We start from the raw sequence: 21,818 nt of genomic DNA, 5'->3' as shown, positions 1-21,818 counted from the left end.
GGAGAATGGGAGAGGGAGACGGAAAGGAAGCATGTACCCAAATAAGGGGAAACTTCAAATTCTAGGTAATTTATGTATAAGACCTCCCCAGACAATCACTGTATTGATTTTAAATTAAATAAATTAATCTACAAAGAGCCACAATACTAACAAAAAGTTAAAATTCTCAAAGAATTCCAAGTAAATATTTAGTAAGGAAATCCTGTATAGCTGACATAGTAAAAAGGCTATATGAAACAAGGAAGAAATGAATGTCAAATGATATCCTAAGAATACTCGAAGAAAAGTTTCACCAGCAGATGGAAATTTAAACAGAAAGTTTATAATAATCATAGATAAATCTATTTGTCTACCACACAAATCACACTCCTCTAGTTTAATGGTTCTCAAACTTCAACATGCATCAGAAACACTTGAAGGGCTTGTTATAACACAATCATAGGACCCCATCCTCAGTGTTTCTGACTCAGTTTGTCTGGGGTGGGGGCCTGAGAATTTGCATTTTAAACCAGTTCTCAGGTGAGACTGATGCTGCTGGTCCTGGGTCCACTGTTCACTTATTCATTCAACACATTCTGAGCGCCCCCTGTTTATAAGGCACTGCTCTAGGTATTGTGAACAGAACAAGGCAAACATTTCCTCCTTCCAGGGTGCTTAATTTTTGTAGGAAAGGATCACATATGTAAGTGAAAAGCAAATTGCAAAACTGAAAGTACAGAATGATCCAATGATAATAATAACATCAACACTGTTACTGAAAGGCACAGCACAAAATTTGGTAGAACACATAAAGGCTCTTTGGAGTAATATCACAGAGGACCTCCATGAACTTCATTATACAGTTCCACAATGTTAAAAAGTTTATAATAAGCATGGATTACCTTTGTAGTCTAAGTAACTAAGATTATTAAAAGCATTTATATAGAAAAATTACTAGGAGTAAACACAAAATGATAATAGTAGGATTTCTGAGGTCAACTATGGCTTTTAATCCTTCAGTACTTTTCTGTACTTCCAAATATTGTACAGCAATCAATAACTTTTTTTCTGGTCACAAAAGCATCTTAAAATTATCTTAGGATAAAATTCTTAAGTCATTTTTATCGCTGTCTTGAAATGATAATTCCCACTGTTTTGTTTTTAGTAATCTATTGTTTTTTCTAATCACTTGAAATCATCGCTACCTGAATAATATGAAAGGAGAGAAAATAGATTATAGCCTAAGTAAGCATGCTACCGCAAACAGGAAAGATCCAAATGATGGGAAGTATCATGAGTATGGTATTTCATGGAAGCACTTGGAATAATTTCTCATCTTGAGTTCTTTATTTCCCAATTCTTAATGTGCTTTTCCTATAGTTTTGTATATAACAGTGCTTTCACATAGTAATGATTCACGAAGTGAAGTAATAGTTCAGTAAATAAAATGTTGATTTGTAGTCTCCGAATTCCATCCCTAACTCTCTTCAATCGAGTTAATAAAGCTGTTCCATTAAAAAAAAAATTACCTTAACTTTTACCAGCCTTTTCACAGTCTTAATTTTTGCCTCACAGAAGGCACCTCGGTACTTGGCACTGACATCAGTTCCCACTGTCAGGTAGGCAGGCTCATCCGCCGCCTGATGAAAGGAACATACAATATGAATGTCACTACTATTTTCCCCTACTCCAACCCCAAGTCCCATCAAAAGGTTCTGTATTTCAAGTAATAAGAACATTAACATTATTTGCTTATTAGTACCATTGATAATTTGAAAAATATCCCTAAAGCAAACACTTTATTAGCAATCCTTTACTTTATAAACTATATCGCGAAAACATAAAACAATTTAAATTGTAACTAGAAAGTATCAGTAGGAAATATAATGTTTTTTCATTCAGATACAAAATGATTCAACAATTTTATAATATATTTAAGAAATGAAAAAATTTAAAAATCCAGAAAAGGTATATTTATTTTAAGTGTCTCGTAAAACTTTAAGTTAGTCAGTTATGGCCTCCTGAAATTTTGTTTTCAAATTAAAAGAAATATTGCTATTAAAATTAACACTAACAAATACATAATTAAATGTGTTTTGTTTTGTTTTGTTTGCGGTACGCGGGCCTCTCTCTGTTCTGGCCTCTCCCGTTGCGGAGCACAGGCTCTGGACACACAGGCCCAGCGGCCATGGCTCACAGGCCCAGCCGCTCCGCGGCATGTGGGATCTTCTCCCAGACCAGGGCACGAACCCGCGTCCCCTGCATTGGCAGGCGGACTCTCAACCACTGCACCACCAGGGAAGCCCAAATGTTTATTAATATAGCTACATAAAGGCAACTGTTTTTGGATACATAATAACTGTACAGATAATAAATGAAGCCAACCCTTTTGATAAGGAGAGCATTATTTAGAAAAATCATTGGCTAAAAGCTGCATTTTAAAGCTTTAAATCTAAATTAACTGATGAATGCAGAGATGTGAACTGAGGGTAGCTGTACCTAGTTTATCAATATTAATCTTCTTGGTATATTTAAAAAAAAAAAGTTTCACAAAGAAATACCTACTTTTAGCAAATGTCCGTGATCAGAATGATACATGGAAAGACGTGAGAAATTTCACTCCACCATTCATTTTAATCTTGACAGTAACAGAATGACTGCTATCTCAATCTGTCATTTTAAGAATATTTTCCAAAAGTTAAGTGTATTGATAAAAGCTCAACTCAACAATGCTAAGTGCAAAGGTTACAGTGTACACTTTAGAGAAATACTTTCAAGTAGAAAATGATTTTTCATTAAGTTTTCCCAACTAACATTAAAGAAGGTACACTGTCATTTCAAGGAGATAAGAAAGCAAGAGGAAGTTTGGGAAAATCCTGTATTTCAGAGCTTAATACACTGAAAGAGTAAATGAGTAAGGAATCAAGTTTAAAGTTAGTGCATTTACGAATAACGCAAATTGAAAAGAAATACTTTTTGCAAATAAATATCTGACCTGAAACATTCAATGCCACGGAACTGCAGGATGTTATACCTTCCTTTCCCTTTAAACATCACATACGATGTTTGCAATATTTGTTGTCTTCAGAAGAATTTTTTTTAGGTTGGATATACATTTAAAATATTTACTGAACTAAAATTAAGTATTATTAGTTATAATAATAATATATAATAATACTTAGTTTTAGTTCACCTTCAAATATTTTACCCACAAAATTTCACTTTATCCCCAGAAAAAATGGTATCTCCCTTACACAATCCACACATTCCTTCCTTAGAAAATCGCATTGGCACTGGAGAAGAAAAAAAAAAAAAATCAAAAAATCCCCCAAAGAACCAAAGCAGGACAAAAGCTTTACTTCTGCAAAGGTCGCTGCCAACACAGGAAGTGTTTAAAAATACTAGCCCAATGGACAACAATGGAAAGGCTGCAGCAGCCTTTCCAAAGTGCTAACTGCTTCGGAGAGGGGCCCAACTGACCGCATTTAGACACAATGATCATCTCTCACCCATTCAACACGTCCTCATTTTCAGAAAGCGCTGCTCAGCAGACGAATCAATTTTGAGTAGCAAAAAAATGACATTCCATAGCACTGGCCTCATGACAGTCAGTGTCCAGGGCACGAGGTTCCGAGCAGCGTCGACTCTACTTACCTTCATTTTCACTGGTGATCTGTGGGGTTCCAGCTCAACGAGCTATTTTCTCCGTCGCTGGAACCAAGGGGAGGGGAAAGACAGGCACAGAATCAGTCAACGAGGGGAGCGACCCGGGGAAAGAAAGTAAACAAATGCCAGCGGGGAGGGGCAGAACCCTCACCAGGGAAGGGATAAGATCCCCTCCGAGGGCAGCCAGGACGCAGGAGCCGAGGGGGTGGCAAGAACCCCACGGGCGCCAAAGGGCAGTGGGTTCCGCCGCGGAGTTCGCCAGCGGCCCACCGCGCCCCCGCCTCGCTCGCCACTTTGACCCGGAATGCTCAACTCAGAGCCCCAGGACGGGTCGCTCTGGAGAAGGGCAGGGCGCCGTTTGGGCTTCCCCGGGCCCCCCACAGGCGCGGTCGCCGAGCTCAGCCGCCCCCCGGATACCCCAACTTCGGCCCGCGCCCCGCCTCCGCCGATCGGCCCCCTCCGCCCGCCCCGGGCCCGCGGTGGCGGCAGCGGAGTGTCACGGCGCCATTGCTCTCCTTCCTTTCCTCTGCACCATATCAGAAAGGAGAAGCACTTCTTCACCCGAAGGGGCAGGGGCCGTGGCCTTCAGCCCCGAGGCGCGCGAGGGAGGGAAGACCCGCGAGGGGAAGAAGGCTGGGGGGGCGGAGAGAAGGAGGGGAGGTGGCCCGGACAGGGTGTGGGAGGGGAGGGGAGCCGCACAGCGGCAGCCGCCGCCTCCTCCCCGCGCCCGCCTCAACTTTTTGTACCCCAGAGCAGTACCAGCCCCCAGGCCCTCGGGTCCAACCACGGACTCCACGGGGGAGGACGCACTGGGGAGTTGGGGGCCGGCTGCCCCAAGCAGCCCGCTCCTCGCCTCGCGGAAGCAAACTTAGCGGCGCGGCCAGCCCACAGCCATTTTCCCGGGGAACCCGGGGAAGCGGCCGACGAGGCAGCTGCGGCGGCTGTTCCCGCAGTTGCTGCCGCTGCTCCACGACTTGCCCCTTCCCCTGCGCTCGCCGCCCCGCTTGCCAAGCATCCCCCTCCCCACCTCCAAAGCTTCCAACTGCACCGGGACCCCGGGCAGCAGCACCAGCTGCTAGTGCCGCTTCTTCCATTCAGTATCCCCCGCTTCTCTTCTCCCCACCTACCAACTGCCGGTGAAGTGCGCGCTGTCAGCCCCCGAGTCCTCCGCCCCACTGACCCCCGTGGGCCCCAGTCCGGGCAGCACCACTCCCGGCCGCGGCAGCAGTTCCTGCGCCCCGTTCCCCACTCGCCCGATTTACTGCCACAATCCACCAAATAACAAGCTGTTGAGCAGACTCGCTTCTACACGAACTCCTATTGGCTGCTCATGACGCCGAAGAGTTTCGGATTGGAGCTCGCTACCTGCCGTCCTCATTGGATGTAGCTCTGAAACTTCACGGATTGGTGCGAAAAACAGCAGGTAGGACATCTGCCACTTATGATTGGCTGCCTCCGAAGACTAACGTTACTGGAGAATCAGGTATTGAGTAAGCAAGTCCTGAAAAATGATTGGTAAAGACGACTCCGGATGTACTTAACTGAGCATTGATTGGTCAATTGAGGGGTCAGGAAGAGCAGTTCGGCACGAGGATTGGCGGTGGGGTGTCCCATGGAAACCGAACCCGGAGCTGTGGCCAGGACTTGCACGGGGGCGGGGCAGGGTCTTTCCAAAGCGCCTGCGCTGAACCAGTTTCTCGGCGCCATTTTGTCTGGGCAGCGGTGGCTGCAGGTCTACCGTATTTTATGTTTCTGGCGAGACGAGAGCGGAATCTTTATCCCGTGGATTCATTTAACTGCGGCAACCATCCACCGTTCCCTACAGGACAGCACCTAGTGAAGATCGGAAGAGTAGCGATCTGTCAGAAAGGTCAGTTGGAAGCGGTAGTTGTCCGGTGGACTGGGGGATGGCGCAGCTCTAGCGGCACCGGCACCGGAAGTGAGGGGGCCGCTCGGCAGCCATAGCAGAGTAAGTTCTCCCTGCGGCTGGGTGGGGAGCTGGGGGCGGGCTGAGAGGGGGCGAGGCTTCTCTCGCGGCCCTAGAGAAAGAGGCGGAGGGGACGTGCACGTCTCTTTTCTCCGGCCTGATCCTTTGGACTCCTCTCGGGAGTGTGAGAGATGTTCGGGATGCCGCTCCTCTCAGAGCAGTGCTTCCTCCCTTTGGAAGTGGATTTCGGCAGCTTGTCACGTTCTGCGACCAAGGCCACCGGCTGTGTGCTCCTCCTTAGTTAAGACAGGGAGGGCAGGGTTCTGAGGCAAACCGGTTCTGCGTGGGGAGGGGTTTCCGCGTGCTGGTCACGCGTTTAAGTAGTGAGGAAAATGAAGGAAACGCTGGGCTTGGGGTGCTGAGGAATTCCCTAGGTAGCACAGACGCTGCCGCTCTGGCCTTAGACAAGTAGCTGTGCCACGCTGCACGAGGCTTAGGCTGCTTTTTGAAAGGAGCGAGCAGTGGTTTTGCAGGGACGGGACACACCTTAGATAAAAATACAAGGGCCTCCCCGATAGGATTTTGTTCAGGGTAGCCATTGATCTCGTTCCATTAGCACGATCTTGTGTTCTGTTAAAGAAAACAAAACCACATTTGAAATGGTGGAAATAGAGTATTGATTGGCAAGTTGTTTTAAAGAATGAAATAATTAAAAAAATGTAAAATATCGACGGTAATCCACGTTGACTAAACTTACTCGTTAAGAAGACATGTTAACTAAGGCTGCATCGATTTTTCATTCGTAAGAGTGATTTTTTCAGAATTGTTGAGAAAATGAAATGCATGTTAGTATTTCTGCTGAGTGACCTAGTCACACTGATCTGAATAGCTGCTTAAAATTATCCTCATAATACTTCTGTTTTGAACCCTATTGCTGTATTGGTGGGGACTAGAAAATGATCGAGTGATTTAATGATTTGTTGGGGTTTTTTTGGCAGTTGGTCTGAAGAAAAGGACAGTTAAGTGACAAACATCCGGAAGTATTACTGAGGTGAGTTCTAATGTCTGTAAAAATCTTTAGAATTAGGGAGACCAGTAAGTAGAGCCATAAATAGCAAGATGGAAGAATGGTAGTTGAAAAGTCTTTGTTTGGTCAAGGGTTCAAATGAGTCTGTGATTAGCTTCCTGATATGATACTTTAGAATGAAGTCTCAAAATTAGGACATACTTAAGAATTTGTTTACCCATTCATGCTAGTCCCATTTCTAGATTTTTAAGTACTTAATATTTTTATCAAGGAATAATGTGGACATTTTCATGATTTTTTACTCAATATTTAAAAATTTGGCATGTAGAAAAGATATTTCAGTAAGAGTTTAGAAGTTAAGCAATTTTTTTTCTTAAGGAAATTATAGGACATGTAAATACTGCTTAACTTCCCGGGTCGGAGCGGGTGGGTAATCACCTATAATTCCAGTACCTGACTTAAAACGGTTATTATCTGATCCAAATAATGTATGTCAGTGGGCATTTGGAAATTACCAAAAAGCCAAAAGAAGAAAACAAAATCTCTTGTATCACCACCACCAAAAGGTGATTGCAGTTTGTACTTGTACCTATGTGTTATTCAGAGGGGTTTCTCTTTCGCTGGTTTTGTTTTACAAAATAGAGATCATTCTAGTCATGCTCATTTTGTCACTCAGGTTTTTTTCCTTTTTGGAAAATATTGGGAACATGCTGCACGTTTTTCATGGCTGCATAGTGTCCTGTAGGATAGATGTACTGTATTTTATGTAACCAGATCTCTTAATTTTTATAATGGCAGTAATATGTCTGAATATCCTTGTGCATGTTTTACAAAAGATTTTCTCTGAGAACTGACATCTATGCCTAAAATTTCTAGGCATCTTGATATTCCCTCACATGCCTGATTATTTCTCTAGAATAAATTTCTATAAGTGGAAATACAAGGCCAAAGAGATTATACCATGCTTCATCAGAAAGCTTTTGCTCTTTTTTTGTTATCCTTTTTCCTTTTATTACTCTCCTCCCCCCCAATCCCCATTTTAAAAATTTAATTTAGCTTTATTTTTGAGCTTTTTCTCCTGGGTCTCTGTTTATTCAGGTAAAATTATCAGTCTTTCAAGTCACACATATAGTAAAATAAACTTGAGAATTTTTTGGACCTTAAGAGTAATTTCTTAAAATTAATTTATTTTTTGCTCTAGAATAGTTAGGCGTTTGTACAGTGAAACATTTTGCTATGCAGAAGTGACACTTAGAGGAAACTAAAAACATTGTTTTTTATGGTAGAGTTAGTTGAGTTTAACTATTGTTTCCTTGTAGCCTGGCTTAAAGTTTTCCATCTTTCTGTGCATTCTCAAGGTGCTTTTGTACTGTCATAGGACCCTTTACATGCCTCTCTCATCACATTTACTTTGCATTTGTTTGGCTCTTCCCCAGTTTGAGACTTTACTCCCAGAGGGTAGCAATTGCTGTTTTAATCACTCTTATGTTTCCTTACCTGATACATGGTATGTGCTCTGTCACTGTTTCTTATGAATCGTTATGTACTTTCATATACAAAATATGTGAAGTAAGCTAACATGTTTTCTTTAACAGCAGTTCTCTTCTGAAAATTCATGATATTCCACAAATGCTGTCTTAACTTTGAAATTTTTTTTAATGTTCCAAATACTTGATTTAATACTGAGTTGATTTCTTTTTTTTTTTGAAGGGAGCAAACTTTTTTTTTTTTTTATTTTGGCTGCATTGGGTCTTCGTTGCTGCACGCAGGCTTTCTAGTTGCGGCGAGCAGGGGCCACTCTTCATTGCAGTGCGCGGGCTTCTCATTGCGGTGGCTTCTCTTGTTGCGGAGCGTGGGCTCTAGGCTCAAGGGCTTCAGTAGTGGTAGCACGAAGGCTCCAGAGCACAGGCTCAGTAGTTGTGGAACACGGGCTCAGTTGCTTCACAGCATGTGGGATCCCCTCAGACCAGGGATTGAACCCGTGTCCCCTGCCTTAGCAGGCAGACTCTTCAACAACTGCTCCACCAGGGAAGTCCCAGAACTGACTTGATTTCTAATTGCTAATAATAATGTAGGTTTAGAGAACTCATTGAGAATAGTTATTCTTGACTTTTTTCCTCAATTCTTTTTTTTTTTTTTAAAGATTTTATGATACCTTAGCGGAAGGCAACTATAGATGAATATTAATTGAACACTCAAATCATCTCTTAGGAATAAATGAATGAAAATTAATTTTGATAAAATTGATTTTTGTAACCTATTTTAATGAGCCCAAACTAGTAGAATAATGTTTCTACAAAATCAAAATGGTCAAATTTTTAATAATGTTTTTATGAAAAAAAGCTATTTTGAAAGCAGAATGTTTTATTTATTTGGTCAAGAATTCAAATGAGGGCATGAAATTAGCTTCCCATCATGGTATCTTAGACTGAAATCTCAAAATTAGAACATCCCTATGAATTTTTTTTTTACCCATTCATATGGTTCCCATTTCTGGATTTTTAATCACAGAACACTGTGAACATTTTCATGATTTTTTTTTTTCTTTAACCCATGGTAAAATACTTGACATATAAAGATCTCATCAGGAAAAGTGTTTAGAAGTGAAGCAAAACAGTCTGTTCTGAGTGTGTGGGCTATATAACATACTCAAAACTTTAAAAAGTCTTTGTCTTCTAGAGGAAGCCTCGCTTTGTGGAATAATGAAGGAAAGTGTTCCAGTTTTTAAATGACTTGGATCTGCTCTCTGTTGAAATTGTAATTCTGGTATGCAGTTTTACTTAACTATTCTTTAGTAATCGAGATTGGCCATGTTGCCTTTATATGTATATCTCTTTTTAAAAATGATAGAATTTGTTCCACTGTACAGTTATTCCTGTAACTGTCTGTGTATGTTGAAAAGCAGAACAGATTGTTGTGTTGAATGTAGCTGCTTTCCTAATGGTTTTGTTATTTTTTGGAAAGTTACTAAATTTGCTTATTTGCAACCAAAGCAACCTTTGTAATCTCTGTATGGTCTTTTGCCCTAGTAGATGTCACTGCTTATTTTATGGCCACATGGAGTCATAGATAACTGGTTTTCCTTCATATATAATGCAAACAAGAGCATTATTTTAGGATTTGGTAGATTACCTAGTGGCATTCCTACTAGGATCTGTCCTCAGAAGCTTACTGTCAATAAAAAGAAAACCATAATTAAACATGTGGGTGTTAATATAGTTATTTCAAAAGATTCCATCAATTTAGATTGGTTTAACTTTTTAAAGATTTAAATCATGGCACACGAGAAAAATAGATTTGTCAAAGTTCAGTGTACAATTGGATCTAATTGTTTTAAAAAACAAATTGTTTTATAATACAGAACAGAAAGAAATTTATTTAGCCATCATTGAAGGCTTTTCAAGGTTAATGATATGTAATATGTAAAATTAGAAGAAAGGAAGTCATTCTAAGTGGATGTAGCTTGTGAGCAAGGATGCAGTTATTTGGGTTGGCCAAAAAGTTTGTTCGGTTAGTGAATACATTATTCAATAAAATTCTTGGTGAAAATGAAAAATGTGTCTTTTATAGTTAAAACTGAAGGAACTTCTTGGCCAACCCAATATATAAGAAAAGCTATGTTTGGGACAGTAAGTGAACCAGTTTGGAGAGGATGACTGATTAAAGATTACATTGGGAAAGTTGTGTGAAGCCAGCTTGTCGAGGTTTCTAGAATTAGCTGCACATCAGAATTATGTAGAGTGCTTGTCTTTTATAGGTTTGGGAACTTCCAGAGGGCCTTGAAAGGTGGGATATGAGCAGAAAATGAAGGTTATTTTTTGTTTTGTTTTCAAATTTTACAAATCAAAATGGAATTAAACAAACAAACAAAAACTTACTTCTAATCCCACCCTACCATTGGATTTTTAAAATTTTCTTTTTCCTTGTCTGTATGCATATTCTTTCTTTAGACTCAGAGAAATTTTTATTTTTCTTTGTTACTTAACGTTGTAATAGGCATTCAATGTGACTGCATGGTCTCCACAGTAATTTTTTTTTTAATTTATTTATTTATTTTTGGCTGCATTTGGTCTTCATTGCTGTACATGGGCTCTCTAGTTGCGGCGAGCGGGGGCTACTCAGTGTTGTGGTGCACGGGCTTCTCACTGCAGTGGCTTTTCTTGTTGCGGAGCATGGGCTCTAGGCACGTGGGCTTCAGTAGTTGTGGCTCGCGGGCTCTAGAGCGCAGGCTCCGCAGTTGTGGCGCACGGGCTTAGTTGCTCCACGGCATGTGGGATCTTCCCAGCCCAGAGCTTGAACCCATGTTCCCTGCATTGGCAGGCGGATTCTTAACCACTGCGCCACCAGGGAAGTCCTCCACAGTAATTTTAATGTCTGAAAATATTCCATCAAACTCTGTTATCTCTGACTTTATTTTCCTATTGCTGGACCATTTAGGTTTCTTTCTAGTTCTTAAATATTGTGCTGTAATTATCATCTATGTACATACAGTATTTTCTGTTTTTTTGCACTGTTCTTTTAGGATTGATTTAAAAGGTCATTGTATGAACATTTTTATGACTCTTTGAAATGTTGCCATGTTGTTTTCCAAAAGAGTTATAATTTACACTACCTTCCCTGTGAGTTTAGTTACCAACATTGGGTAGCCTGTAATTATAACTTTTGCTAAGTTACTAGGTACAAAATATGTTGAGCTCTCTTTTTCTCTGTAATATTTTTGTGAAGTGGGACCTCTTTCCATAATTTCATTTACTGATTCTTAGTAGTAGACAAGTTGTCTATTCAAGACTTTTGTCCATTTATATATTAGAGTTTTGATATTCCTTAATTTTTTGAGCTTATTATATAATATTTAGTAGTAATTTGCTACAGATATTTTTCCATAAAGACTTCCCTTTTGATTTTCATTATTTGTGTTGAGGGTTTTTGAATAGACAAAATGTATTCCTGAACGATTACTTGGAAATAGTGTCCAGTATGACTGAAGAAGTGACACAGGAATTGGAGGTGGGGAGACAATTAAGATACTCTTGCAGTGATGTCAGCATGAGGTGAAACTAGAGTGAGTAGGGCCTGGAGGGAGGGTAAGGAAGGATAGGTGAGCAAGAGACTGTGAGAAAAAAAGAGTTGATAGCATTTGATTTCTAATTGATTATAGAGGTAAAAAGAAAGAAAACTCAAGATTTTAAAAAATGGGAAATAGATTGTGCCATTAATCAGTTTGGAAAGTCAGGAAAGGCTACTGGTTGGTAAGGAAAGTGAAATCAGTTTTAAACATGCTAGTTAGAGCTTGAAATGTCCAGTAAGCATCTCTTCTTACTTTTGTGAAAATGGCTATAAGGTCCCTAATTGGATTAAGGCATATGCTGGACTGTATACTGTTTTCTGTATTCCAACTTTTGTGGCTGCGTGGCGTGGCACGTGGGATCTTAGTTCCCCGACCAGGGCTCGAACCCAGGCCCTTGGCAGTGAAAGCGTGGAGTACTAACCACTGGACTGCCAGGGAATTCCTTGTATTCTGACTTTTAATTCTATTCTTCCATTAGACTTTTTGGGGCTTTTATTAGGGTTTTCTTATTTCTGGTTTTAACTTGAAAAGTTAAAGTGGATTATTAAGTAAAATAAACGCAGGAAAACCAGATGATTCCTGAACTAAGTTAAAGAAAGGTTAGTTTTTCATTCTTTTTTTCTTCCAGTTTTATTGAGGTATTAACATATAGTAGTGTATAAGTTTGTGTACCGCATAGTGATTTGACTTAACATCATGAAATGATGACTACAGTTTAGTGAATATCCAGGGAATTATTCAGGGATAGCAAAGAAGATACTTCAGCTTTAGAATGTGTGGGTGTAGCCAGGCTTTTTGTGGGGATGGGTGGTTTAGGGCAGATTTAATCTCTGCCTCATCTGTAAAATAGGGATAGTAATAGAACTGACCTGGTTAGGATTAGTATTAAATGAATTAATATCCATAAAGTGCTTAGAATGATTCCAGATATTATGTGGTGTTGTTAGTATGTATCGTGCTGTTTCATAATGTCTGTCATTCAAGAGTTTAAAAGAAATGTTATATTTATATACAGAAATAAAGCACCTAGACTCTTTGCCTCTCCCTTCCTGAAGGTCATATTGACCTCTCTCCAAACTTATTTCATACTTCTTCTCTTCAGGTATTATTTGCTGCAGTCACACTAAAACTATCATGGCTCCACCGCACAAGCTCTGTATTTTCCCAGTTCTTTGTTTTTATTCATATTTTTCCCACCATCTGGATCGTTGCCCTATTGCCACATATTCAAAAGCTGCTTTTTAAGTGATGCTTTCCTTGATACCTCTGCAACTATAGGTAATCTGTCCGTATGAATTTCATATATTTCCTTTTATGTGATTTCTACCACTTTCTGTATTGCATTTTAGCTTTTTGTCCACTAATATGTCCTTCACTAAGTTATGACATCTTACAGACAGAGAACTGCACCTTATTCACTTTTGTAGGTTTAGAACCTGTCACAGGCCTTGGCACTTAGTACGCACTCATTTGTGGAGTGACAGTTTATAAAAGGTATAGCAAGCTAAAAGGTGACATTTAATGGACAAATGCATGCCAGTGAAAATGTGCTTTGTCAGTTTTTGTACAAGAGGAACATCTTGCCTGATGAGTTGCTTAAAATGAGAGATCGCTTGAGGTTTAGGAATTGGGTCAGATTCCAGAATGTGTAGTGGGGGTAGATCACTCTGGGGACTATCCACGGGTCAGGAATTTTCATTAGAATGATTTCCTATTGTTTTATAAAGGCTAGTATGTCTAATTAACCACCAGAGGGATTTTTCTTCTGACAGCTGATTTTTCACGGATCTGCCAGCCCACCAATCTTCTCATCCTCAGTGGTCCAAATTTGTGAAAAGTTGGGCCAGTACTAAGGGTACATCTGCCAATAACAGAATCTACAAACCACGTGGCTCGATTGGTTATTGAACCCATAATCTCACTCTGTACATACATTTTTCTTTTCACAATACCGTAATGCCTCTAGGCATGAAAATAGGAGTAGGCTGAAAATAGGAACTGGGTGAGACATTTCATGAGGACACTTACTTGATCTTTAGTTACTGTAAGATTGACGGGGTCTATGCCTCTAGATTTAGAAGAAATGGAAATGTTGGGAAATGGGGAGATAAGTTAAAAAATCAGGCTCATAGTAGGCATTTTTAGAGCTAAAGCAGCAGTTATGTACTCTTAGCTCGAAAATGCTCAGAATTTTTACAATAGTTCAATGGGATGTTGATTTCAGTACTGTAGAAACACTGGATTTGAAGACCAGGTGTTCTGTGTTCTGATCATAAGCCTGTTTTCATTGGTTGGGATACATTACTCTACATGAGTGTTTGCTTTTAAAGTGTAAGGGACATGGGGCTAGGTATTTACAGCTCTTAATACTTAACGGTTCTAATCCAGCACCATATTTTTCTAATAAGAATTCCTAAGCATATTTCTAATATTTATGTATCCCTGAAAGGTTAAATGATACTTCTGAAAATCAGAAGTATCAGACACTGACTTGATAATTTTAGCACTTAAGGAAGTTGCTGCTATTATCAAATTGACAGAAGCTTTAATGTCCTTACCTACCTCACTGTTTTATATAACAAGTGTTCTAGTAAAACAGATACTTGAAATAATAGCTAAGGAAGGTCATGGATTAATTTCTTTATAGTGAAGTTTCTATTCTGTGTATGTGTGTGTATTGCTCATACACACCACAGATGAAAGTACAGTGCCCTCCAGTATTTTGTCCTGTAGTTCACTTTTTTATAAAATCTGTTGTGACCCACGAATTGATTTTATGACTTACTGTGGGTCTGAACCTGCTTTTGAGGGGTAGGCAAATGGACTAGATAACAGTGCTTTACATTTGTTTGGTAGTTTTTAACATTCACTGGGCACTTTGATATACTGCTGTACCCTTAAGTGTGATAGCTTAAAAGTGAAGATACAAACTAACTGTTAACTGAAAATGCTTCTAGTTGTTTCAACAACAGTTCAGTTGGGGCTGGGGGTGGCAGCTGGAAGGAGTCATGGGGGAGGGATTCTTTTCTCCTTAGTATGTTTGCTAGTGTGTTATTGACTCTGCTAATCCTAACAGCCCATTTAAGGGTGTATATTTATATTTGTATTTATTTGTAGTTAGGATACTGTATTTATACTCAGATCCTTCGGCAAACGTAGACCAAAGATTTTCCCCAAGTATGTTCTCTCAAACGAAACCAGAAATCTTTGTTTTGTTTTGTTTTGAATCTTTGTGTTTCTTAGTTTTTATATAGTCACAAAACTCCTTTCAGTGTTTGTATAATTTTGGTGGCTTAGATCTTGGTCTGACAGGGTAGGGAGAGGGATTCTCACATGAAGTACCATAACAAAAAAAAAAGCCATCTTCCTGTTTCTTATTCCTCTATGTATCATGTGATATACTGTCTTTTTAAGGCCTTTAAATTGCCAAGGGAAGCTTGGTAACCAAGGCAAGTTTTTGCTGTTTTCTTCTCAAATTTGTAGTTCTGCATTTTATTACACAGTCATGAAGAACTTAGTCTGTTACCAGTAAATACTTAAGCCGCAAGACTTGCTTCTCCATCCTGCCAAGTACTTCCTGTTTTGTCAGATTTCCATGTAGGGAAAAGAATGGATTTAGAGTAGACAAGCTTGAGTTTCATGTTTAAAGCATCTCTTCTGAAATTCTTTTTGGAAGCTGTCCAAATATCTAGATTGAGGGATGGGGGTGGCACGTCATGTCTTCACATGAAGTCATCTGTCAGAAAGTTTCATTTGGCTTCATATCATGAAAGCCAGGGTTGCCGACAAGGAAGGAAAAACTTAGTTGTCAGAAATAATTACTAATGTATGACTTGCCAACATTGGTGGCTTGCCTTTTAGACTTTCCCTGTCAAACGTGTTTCAGTTTGTGAATGAATCATTGTATTGCCTCTGAAGGAAGTGTTGTTATCTGTGTTCACTTCTAGTAGACCTTTCCTCTAGAAATATGTAAGAACTGCATTCAGCCACATTTACTCCATTTTCAGTAGGGACAGGTGAAAGGTCAAATGGTGATTAGAATAGAAATGGGCTGCCTTGTGAATATTGAATATCTTTGGGGGAAAGTTTGCAGTAAAATGATGTTACTCTTTTGTTAGTAAAAGTGAGTAAATACAACATTTATCTAAACAATGAATTATCTGTCACTTATTTTTATCCTATGAAATGAACTTCGAATTAGGTGTTAGTAGAACGTGTCAGTAGAAGATACTTTCAGTGTAAACCTGAATCCCTTGATATTGCTGGTAAGGGAATCTTGTGTTAAGGTTCTTTTGCAGTGGCAGAACTGAGCCCTTAATATAAAATTTTCTTTGGCCATATTGACCTGGCCTGTCTTAAGTCGGAGCTATTTTTCTTTCTCTTGACCTGTCAGTAAAATATAAAAGATGCTTTTTAATCTCTGAATTCATATGCATTTTCTTCTTTATCAGCTCCCTGGCTCTTTGTCCACCCTCATGTTGGAAATGGTGAGAGAACTGATGCTGAATCATAAGGTATTAGAAACCATCTATTATAAAGTTTCTATCAGATACTTCTCTTTTTATCATCTAGTTATGTGCTCCTATTTCTGAGACATGTATTTCTTTAAAAATCCAATGGAAAAAAGTTTTCCCAAGTACCCATCATGCCCTACAGCTTCATCCTCCGTTTTGCTATATATCAGAAATCTCTTTTCTTGAAACCCTTTAATAACCATTCTGTTGCTGTATTCTCATTTTAATAAGCTGTGTCCAAATCAGTGATTCTCAAATTTTAGTGTATTCATAAGCATTACATCAGTTGTTTGTTCAAAATACAGATTCCTGGGCCTCGCTTCAGATCTGGTGAATTCAAATCCATGGAGAATTCTTATGTGGGTGGTCTCTGAACAAGATGGAGAAACAGTTATCAACTTACGTGCACGCCCATCTAAATTCTGTTCTTCATATTCTTATATGGATTAGTTTTTTTACTTTGTTTCAATTATTGACATCTCAGATTTTTTCCTATTATTGTCATCCTTAGTTTTTCATCCAGTTCACTGAATTGGAGAGCTAATGCACCAGATATCCAGGGAACTGTCCAAAATTCCTTGTCAGGATTTATCTCCTCCCCTGCTCCCCCCTTCTCAGAGTACACATTTATGGTCAGTATATACATACAGGCTATGTATACTTAATAATACATGAACATGTATTTCTTTTTTTTAATGGATATGAAATATAGTATTTTTTTTTTAATTTTATTATTTCGGTTGTGCCGGGTCTTAGTTGCGGCCAGCAGGCCCCTTAGTTGTGGCATGTGAACTCTTAGTTGCAGCATGCATGTGGGATCTAGTTCCTTGACCAGGGATCAAACCCACGTCCCCTGCATTGAAAGGCAGATTCTTAACCACTGTGCCACCAGGGAAGTCCCCATGTATTTCTAATATACTTTCCTAGTGATTTTTAAATGTGTCTGTTTTTCCCACTGGGGAAAGAATTGCGTATTATTTTTTTTTAATCTTTCCTGGCAGTATGATCCATTTTAGACATCTAAATTTTTGCACTGAATCTTTACTATCACTTGGTTGCTGCTGACTCTTAAACCAATCGGTCTACTAAAGGTAGGTTATCATCTTTATATGTCAGATTCTACCATATTATATCTTGAAGCCTATTGGCTTTTCCTAAAAAAATTAAAAAGTTTTAATAAATCCCATATGGATCATATAGTTCAACTTATTTAAATGACTTTTTCCTGAAATTCCACTTCATGGTTCCACATAGTAAAAATCAAAATCAAATTCCAAATCATACACTTCAAACACAGACTCAAGGTGTGTAAGTACCCTTGCTCTTCAACATCTTTATAATTACACTAGCATTTACTCTTTGAAAGAATTAATATTTATTGGCTGGAAGGATATACATAATATGGTGATTACCTCTTGCAGGGTTAGGATGGTTAAAGAAGGAACATTAGTTTTATTTGTAATATGAATTATCTGAGTCTTTTGCCCATTTTTAAATATTGGGTTGTTGAATTTTGAGAGTTCTTTATACATTCTGGACAAATATCCTTTGTCAAATATGTGATTTGCAAATATTTTGTCTAGAGTTTTTTTTCATTCTCTTAAAGGAGAGCAGAAGCTTTTAATTTTGGTGAAATTCACTGTCAGTTTTTTTCATTTATGTATCATGCTTTTGGTGTAGTATCTGAGAGCTCTTTTTTAAACCAGGGTCACAAAGGTTTTCTGTTTTCATCCAGAAGTTTTAGACTTTGAGGTACATTATTTTTTGGGGGTTTTTTTGGCGGTACGCGGGCCTCTCTCTGTTGTGGCCTCTCCCATTGCGGAGCACAGGCTCCGCGCAGGCTCAGCGGCCATGGCTCACGGGCCCAGCCACTCCGCGGCATGTGGGATCTTTCTGGACCAGGGCACGAACCCGTGTCCCCTGTATCGGCAGGCAGACTCTCAACCACTGCGCCACCAGGGAAGCCCTGAGGTACATTTTGACTTATCACTTTGAGTTAATTTTTGTATATGGTACAAGGTATGGTTTGGTGTTTGGTGTCCAGTTGTTCAAGCACCATTTGTGGAAAAACACTATCTTTGTGCATTGATTTGCCTTTGCACCTTTGTCAGTTAACCATATATTTCTATTTCTAGACTCTATTCTTTTCCATTAATAATATTACATTAATTTTATAGTAAGTCTTGAAATCAGATGGCATAGGCCTTGTAACTTTTTCTCTTTTGAAATTGTTTTGGCTATTCTAATTTCTTTTCCCAAATAAATTTTAGAAATAGCTTGTTGATTTCTTTCCACAAACACACCTCTCCCCCCCCCAAAAAAAACCCTCTTGCAAATTTGATTGGGTTTTACATTGAATCTATAAATCAGTTTAAGGAGAACTGACAATACTGAGTCTTCTAATCAGTTTGTTTATATAGTTCACTTTCTCACCAACATTTTATAATTTTCAACACAAAATCTTGTACAAATTTAAATTTATATCTAAGTATTCCTGTTTTTGATGTCATTTTAAAAGTGGTACATAATCCTCATTTTATAGACGAGGGAATAAGTAACTTGCCCAAGGTGACACAATTATTAAGTGACAAAGCCAGTATGAAACCTACGTTAGCTTATAAACCACTATCCTGGTTTTAATTATGATGCTGGTTTTCTTATTCTGAAATTGTGGTTACAATGGTGACAGAGAAGCAGCCCCAACTTTTTTTAACAAGAAAAAATCCCATTATCATGATGGTATAAAAGAATTGATTCCCCCAAAGTTTATGTTTCCTGAGCTTAGGTTTTCCAGATCTGTTCAAATCGTTTTAAACCACGTTTGTCTTAATTTAGAAGCCTCTGATCAATACAGTAGTGAACCAGTGTTTTTAAATATATTGAATATCTCACCCTGTAGTTAACTAGTATGAGTTTAGTTTTAAAAATACATACCTTTAGCATTTGATTACATACTGTGTGCTCACCAGTAGAGATACAAAGATAATTTCTTGAACAACTCCCAAGGGAGGGTGGGGGAGGAGGAATACATTTATATAATTATAGTAAATTTTACTATAGTAAACACTGTAATAGATATATACACATGGTCAATGGTGGAACAAAAGCTTCTACTTGGTTGGGGTTAAGAGTAGGCTGCACTCTTATTTCATATTTCGGAGTTCCTTTTAAAAAAAAAAAGTTTGAAAACTATTAAGAGGGAAACGTGTAAAGGGCTTTGAGAGGGAGAAATCTGTCAATCATTTCAGAAGGCTTGCTTTTGTAGGTGGTGGGAGTCCTTCAGAAAGACCAGTTAAGAGATAGCCTAGGCACAGTAAATACAATATGGATGTGGTAGAGCGCAGGAAAGTAAAAGGTTCCGCCTGGGTTTCATTTCCAAGGTGAGGAACAGCATTAGAATTGTTTTACATTAAGACTTCATTTTTTTCATTTGTGGATTTCTTCTGATTTCTTAGTAGCATTTTGATACATTTTTTTAATGAGATATTAATTTGTAACCTTAATTTGCTTTTCAAATCTTAATTTGAAGAGTATTTTAATGTTTCAATCAGTTAAACATATTGAGGACCTACAACTTTATTTTTCTCATTTATTTTTCAGGTTCCTTTGAGAATGATAGAAATGAAAGCAAAGGGATAGCCTTACCAGATAAGTGCTTTTTTATCTGAATGTATTCGGTTTCTTCCATAAGATGGCTTTAGTAGTGCTTAGTTGTCTTTAACTTCATTTGAAACAATTTTGTTAGATTGTATTGTGATAGCTGTCATATCAGCGTACTTTTTTAAAAAAAGCATCAAAATTGGTGAATTTTTGTGTAGCCATTTTAATATTGAAGATGGAAGGAAAAAAACAGCAGCATATTATGCTTTATTCAAGAAAGGTTAAAACACAACTGAAAAGGCAAAACATTCGTGCAGTGTATGGAAAAGGTGCCGTGACTGAACGTGTCAAAAGTGGTTTGCAAAGTTTTGTGGTAGAGATTTCTGACTGGACGATGCTCCATGGTCGGGGAGACCAGTTCAAGTTGATAGCAGTCAGATCGAGATGTAAATTTCAGAACAATCAACGTTATACCACGCAGGAGATAAGCCGACACACTCAAAATCTCCAAATCAGGTGTTGAAAATCATTCGCACCAGCTTGGTTATGTTAATCGCTTTGATGTTTGGGTTCCACGTTAAGCGAAAGAAACCTTGACCATATTTCTGCACTGCGATTCTCTACTTACGTAACGAAAACATTCCGTTTTTAAAAACAAATTGTGATGGGCAATGAAAATTGGATACTGTACAATAATGTGGAATAGAAGAGATGTTATGGAAGAATCCGAACAAACTTCTTTGGCCAACCCAATATTATTTGTAATCTCTAAACCAAAACTTTATTCTTTAAAACGTTTGTAATTTTCTTTCCTAGGTACCAGTATCGAGGTTTACAGTAATAAGGTATTCAGTCTTTGCTGAAAATAAATTTGTTATCTTGTCAAAGTAAAATGTGCCAGCCATTTTTTCCCCCCAGAGGCTAATCATGCCTCAGTGGTGCAGTTACTAAGTGCCCCTACAGCTGAACCTAGATTATTTATTAATCCTTTATATAGTTTTATGAAAATCAATTGCTTTTCTTTTCTAATAGCTGAGAAGCTTAGTTTTAGATTTATCTGATATATGTTTTTGAGGTGGCTTAGCTGCTCAGATTTAAGTTTCTTGAGAACCATTGTCTGTTTTTTTAAAGAGGATTATTAGCTATTCCAATGTGAATTTAAGAACGGAGGTACTCACAGTACAATGAAAATAGAAGATTCATGTGCCATTCATACTTTGGAAGTTGGAAAAGTATAGAATGGTCAGACTGGCTTAGGGATACTCAACTTATTATCCATCCAGCTTAAGTTGTTTAGGTGTCTGCCCAAGGCCACTGGTGTCATTCTGAGTTAAATATACGGGTTGTAAGATGTAGCAGGTAATTTTACATAAAAGCAGCCATGGTAATGAGATACTGCTCTCGAGTTGTTTGTATAGTAGTTAAGTATTCTGGTATAATGATTTGCTGTTTAAACTATACAGATGCTCAAAGTCCGGCAACACCCTGCTGCTAATAAACTCAGTGACCTCAGGAAAGCATGACAGTTGAATGGAGTGATACTGGCATGAGGCCAATAAAGGGTGTGTGTATGCCTGGCACGCTTGGCCTGACTTCAGACTGTTTCTTCCAATACTCATTTTTCCACTCAGTATCAGTTCTGTTTCCACATGCATTCTAATTTATTTTTAAGCATAAAATGTGGGTATTTTTATTTCAACTTTACAGATCAAGAAATTCTTTTAAGTGACAGGATAGGGGCTTTCTGAATCCTTAAATCCACTCCTCAAAGTAAAAAAAAAATAAAATTCTAAAGATTAACAGTGTCTGATGACCGACAGTCATCTCACTAAATACAAAATTGCGCAGTGGCATCAATTGCCTACAAAGTTGGTAGGTACTTTTTACACAACAGCCCAGCAGGATATGATCTTTAGGTTATAGATGAGTGAAGAAATGGAGTTTTGAATTAATCTGATTCCAGAGCAAGGAATTTTACAACAGGCATAAAGCAGCATCCTAATGCTGAATAAATATGTGCTCAGCTACCCCCACCAA

General features: G+C 38.7%; 1 protein-coding gene and 1 long non-coding RNA gene across 7 annotated transcripts in view; one reads left to right on the top strand and one right to left on the bottom strand.

The window, feature by feature from the left end:
• The window catches only part of ARID4A (AT-rich interaction domain 4A), a 58,681-nt gene extending 53,737 nt beyond the window's left edge, over positions 1-4,944 (bottom strand). For 2 of the 5 annotated variants that reach the window (XM_033404685.2, XM_033404687.2), the window contains exons 1-2: positions 2,545-2,662; positions 1,509-1,619 (exon numbers count right to left, since the gene is read on the bottom strand). In XM_033404685.2, the coding sequence (XP_033260576.1) occupies positions 1,509-1,619; positions 2,545-2,577 (144 nt within the window). In that variant the 5' untranslated portion in view covers positions 2,578-2,662. Of the gene's footprint in view, positions 1-1,508; positions 1,620-2,544; positions 2,663-3,633; positions 3,947-4,772 lie in introns of those variants that run through there. The other 3 variants (XM_012536547.3, XM_049704758.1, XM_033404686.2) reach the window with 3 other exon arrangements.
• A 383-nt stretch (positions 4,945-5,327) lies between these two features.
• LOC105748489 (uncharacterized) lies at positions 5,328-21,569 on the top strand. Of its 2 annotated transcripts, none has more exons than XR_004476562.2 (4): positions 5,328-5,614; positions 6,571-6,623; positions 16,119-16,181; positions 19,782-21,569. It is a non-coding gene; the product is annotated as an uncharacterized LOC105748489 (long non-coding RNA). The 2 variants fall into 2 exon arrangements; XR_001120049.3 differs by having other exon boundaries at positions 5,330-5,515.
• The last annotated feature ends 249 nt before the right edge of the window (positions 21,570-21,818 follow it).

The sequence above is a fragment of the Orcinus orca genome, chromosome 2 (genome assembly GCF_937001465.1).
Source record: "Orcinus orca chromosome 2, mOrcOrc1.1, whole genome shotgun sequence".
Classification (NCBI taxonomy): Eukaryota; Metazoa; Chordata; class Mammalia; order Artiodactyla; family Delphinidae; genus Orcinus; species Orcinus orca.
The sequence above is the reverse complement of the archived record's forward strand: the minus strand, read 5'-3'. Positions and strand labels throughout refer to the sequence as shown.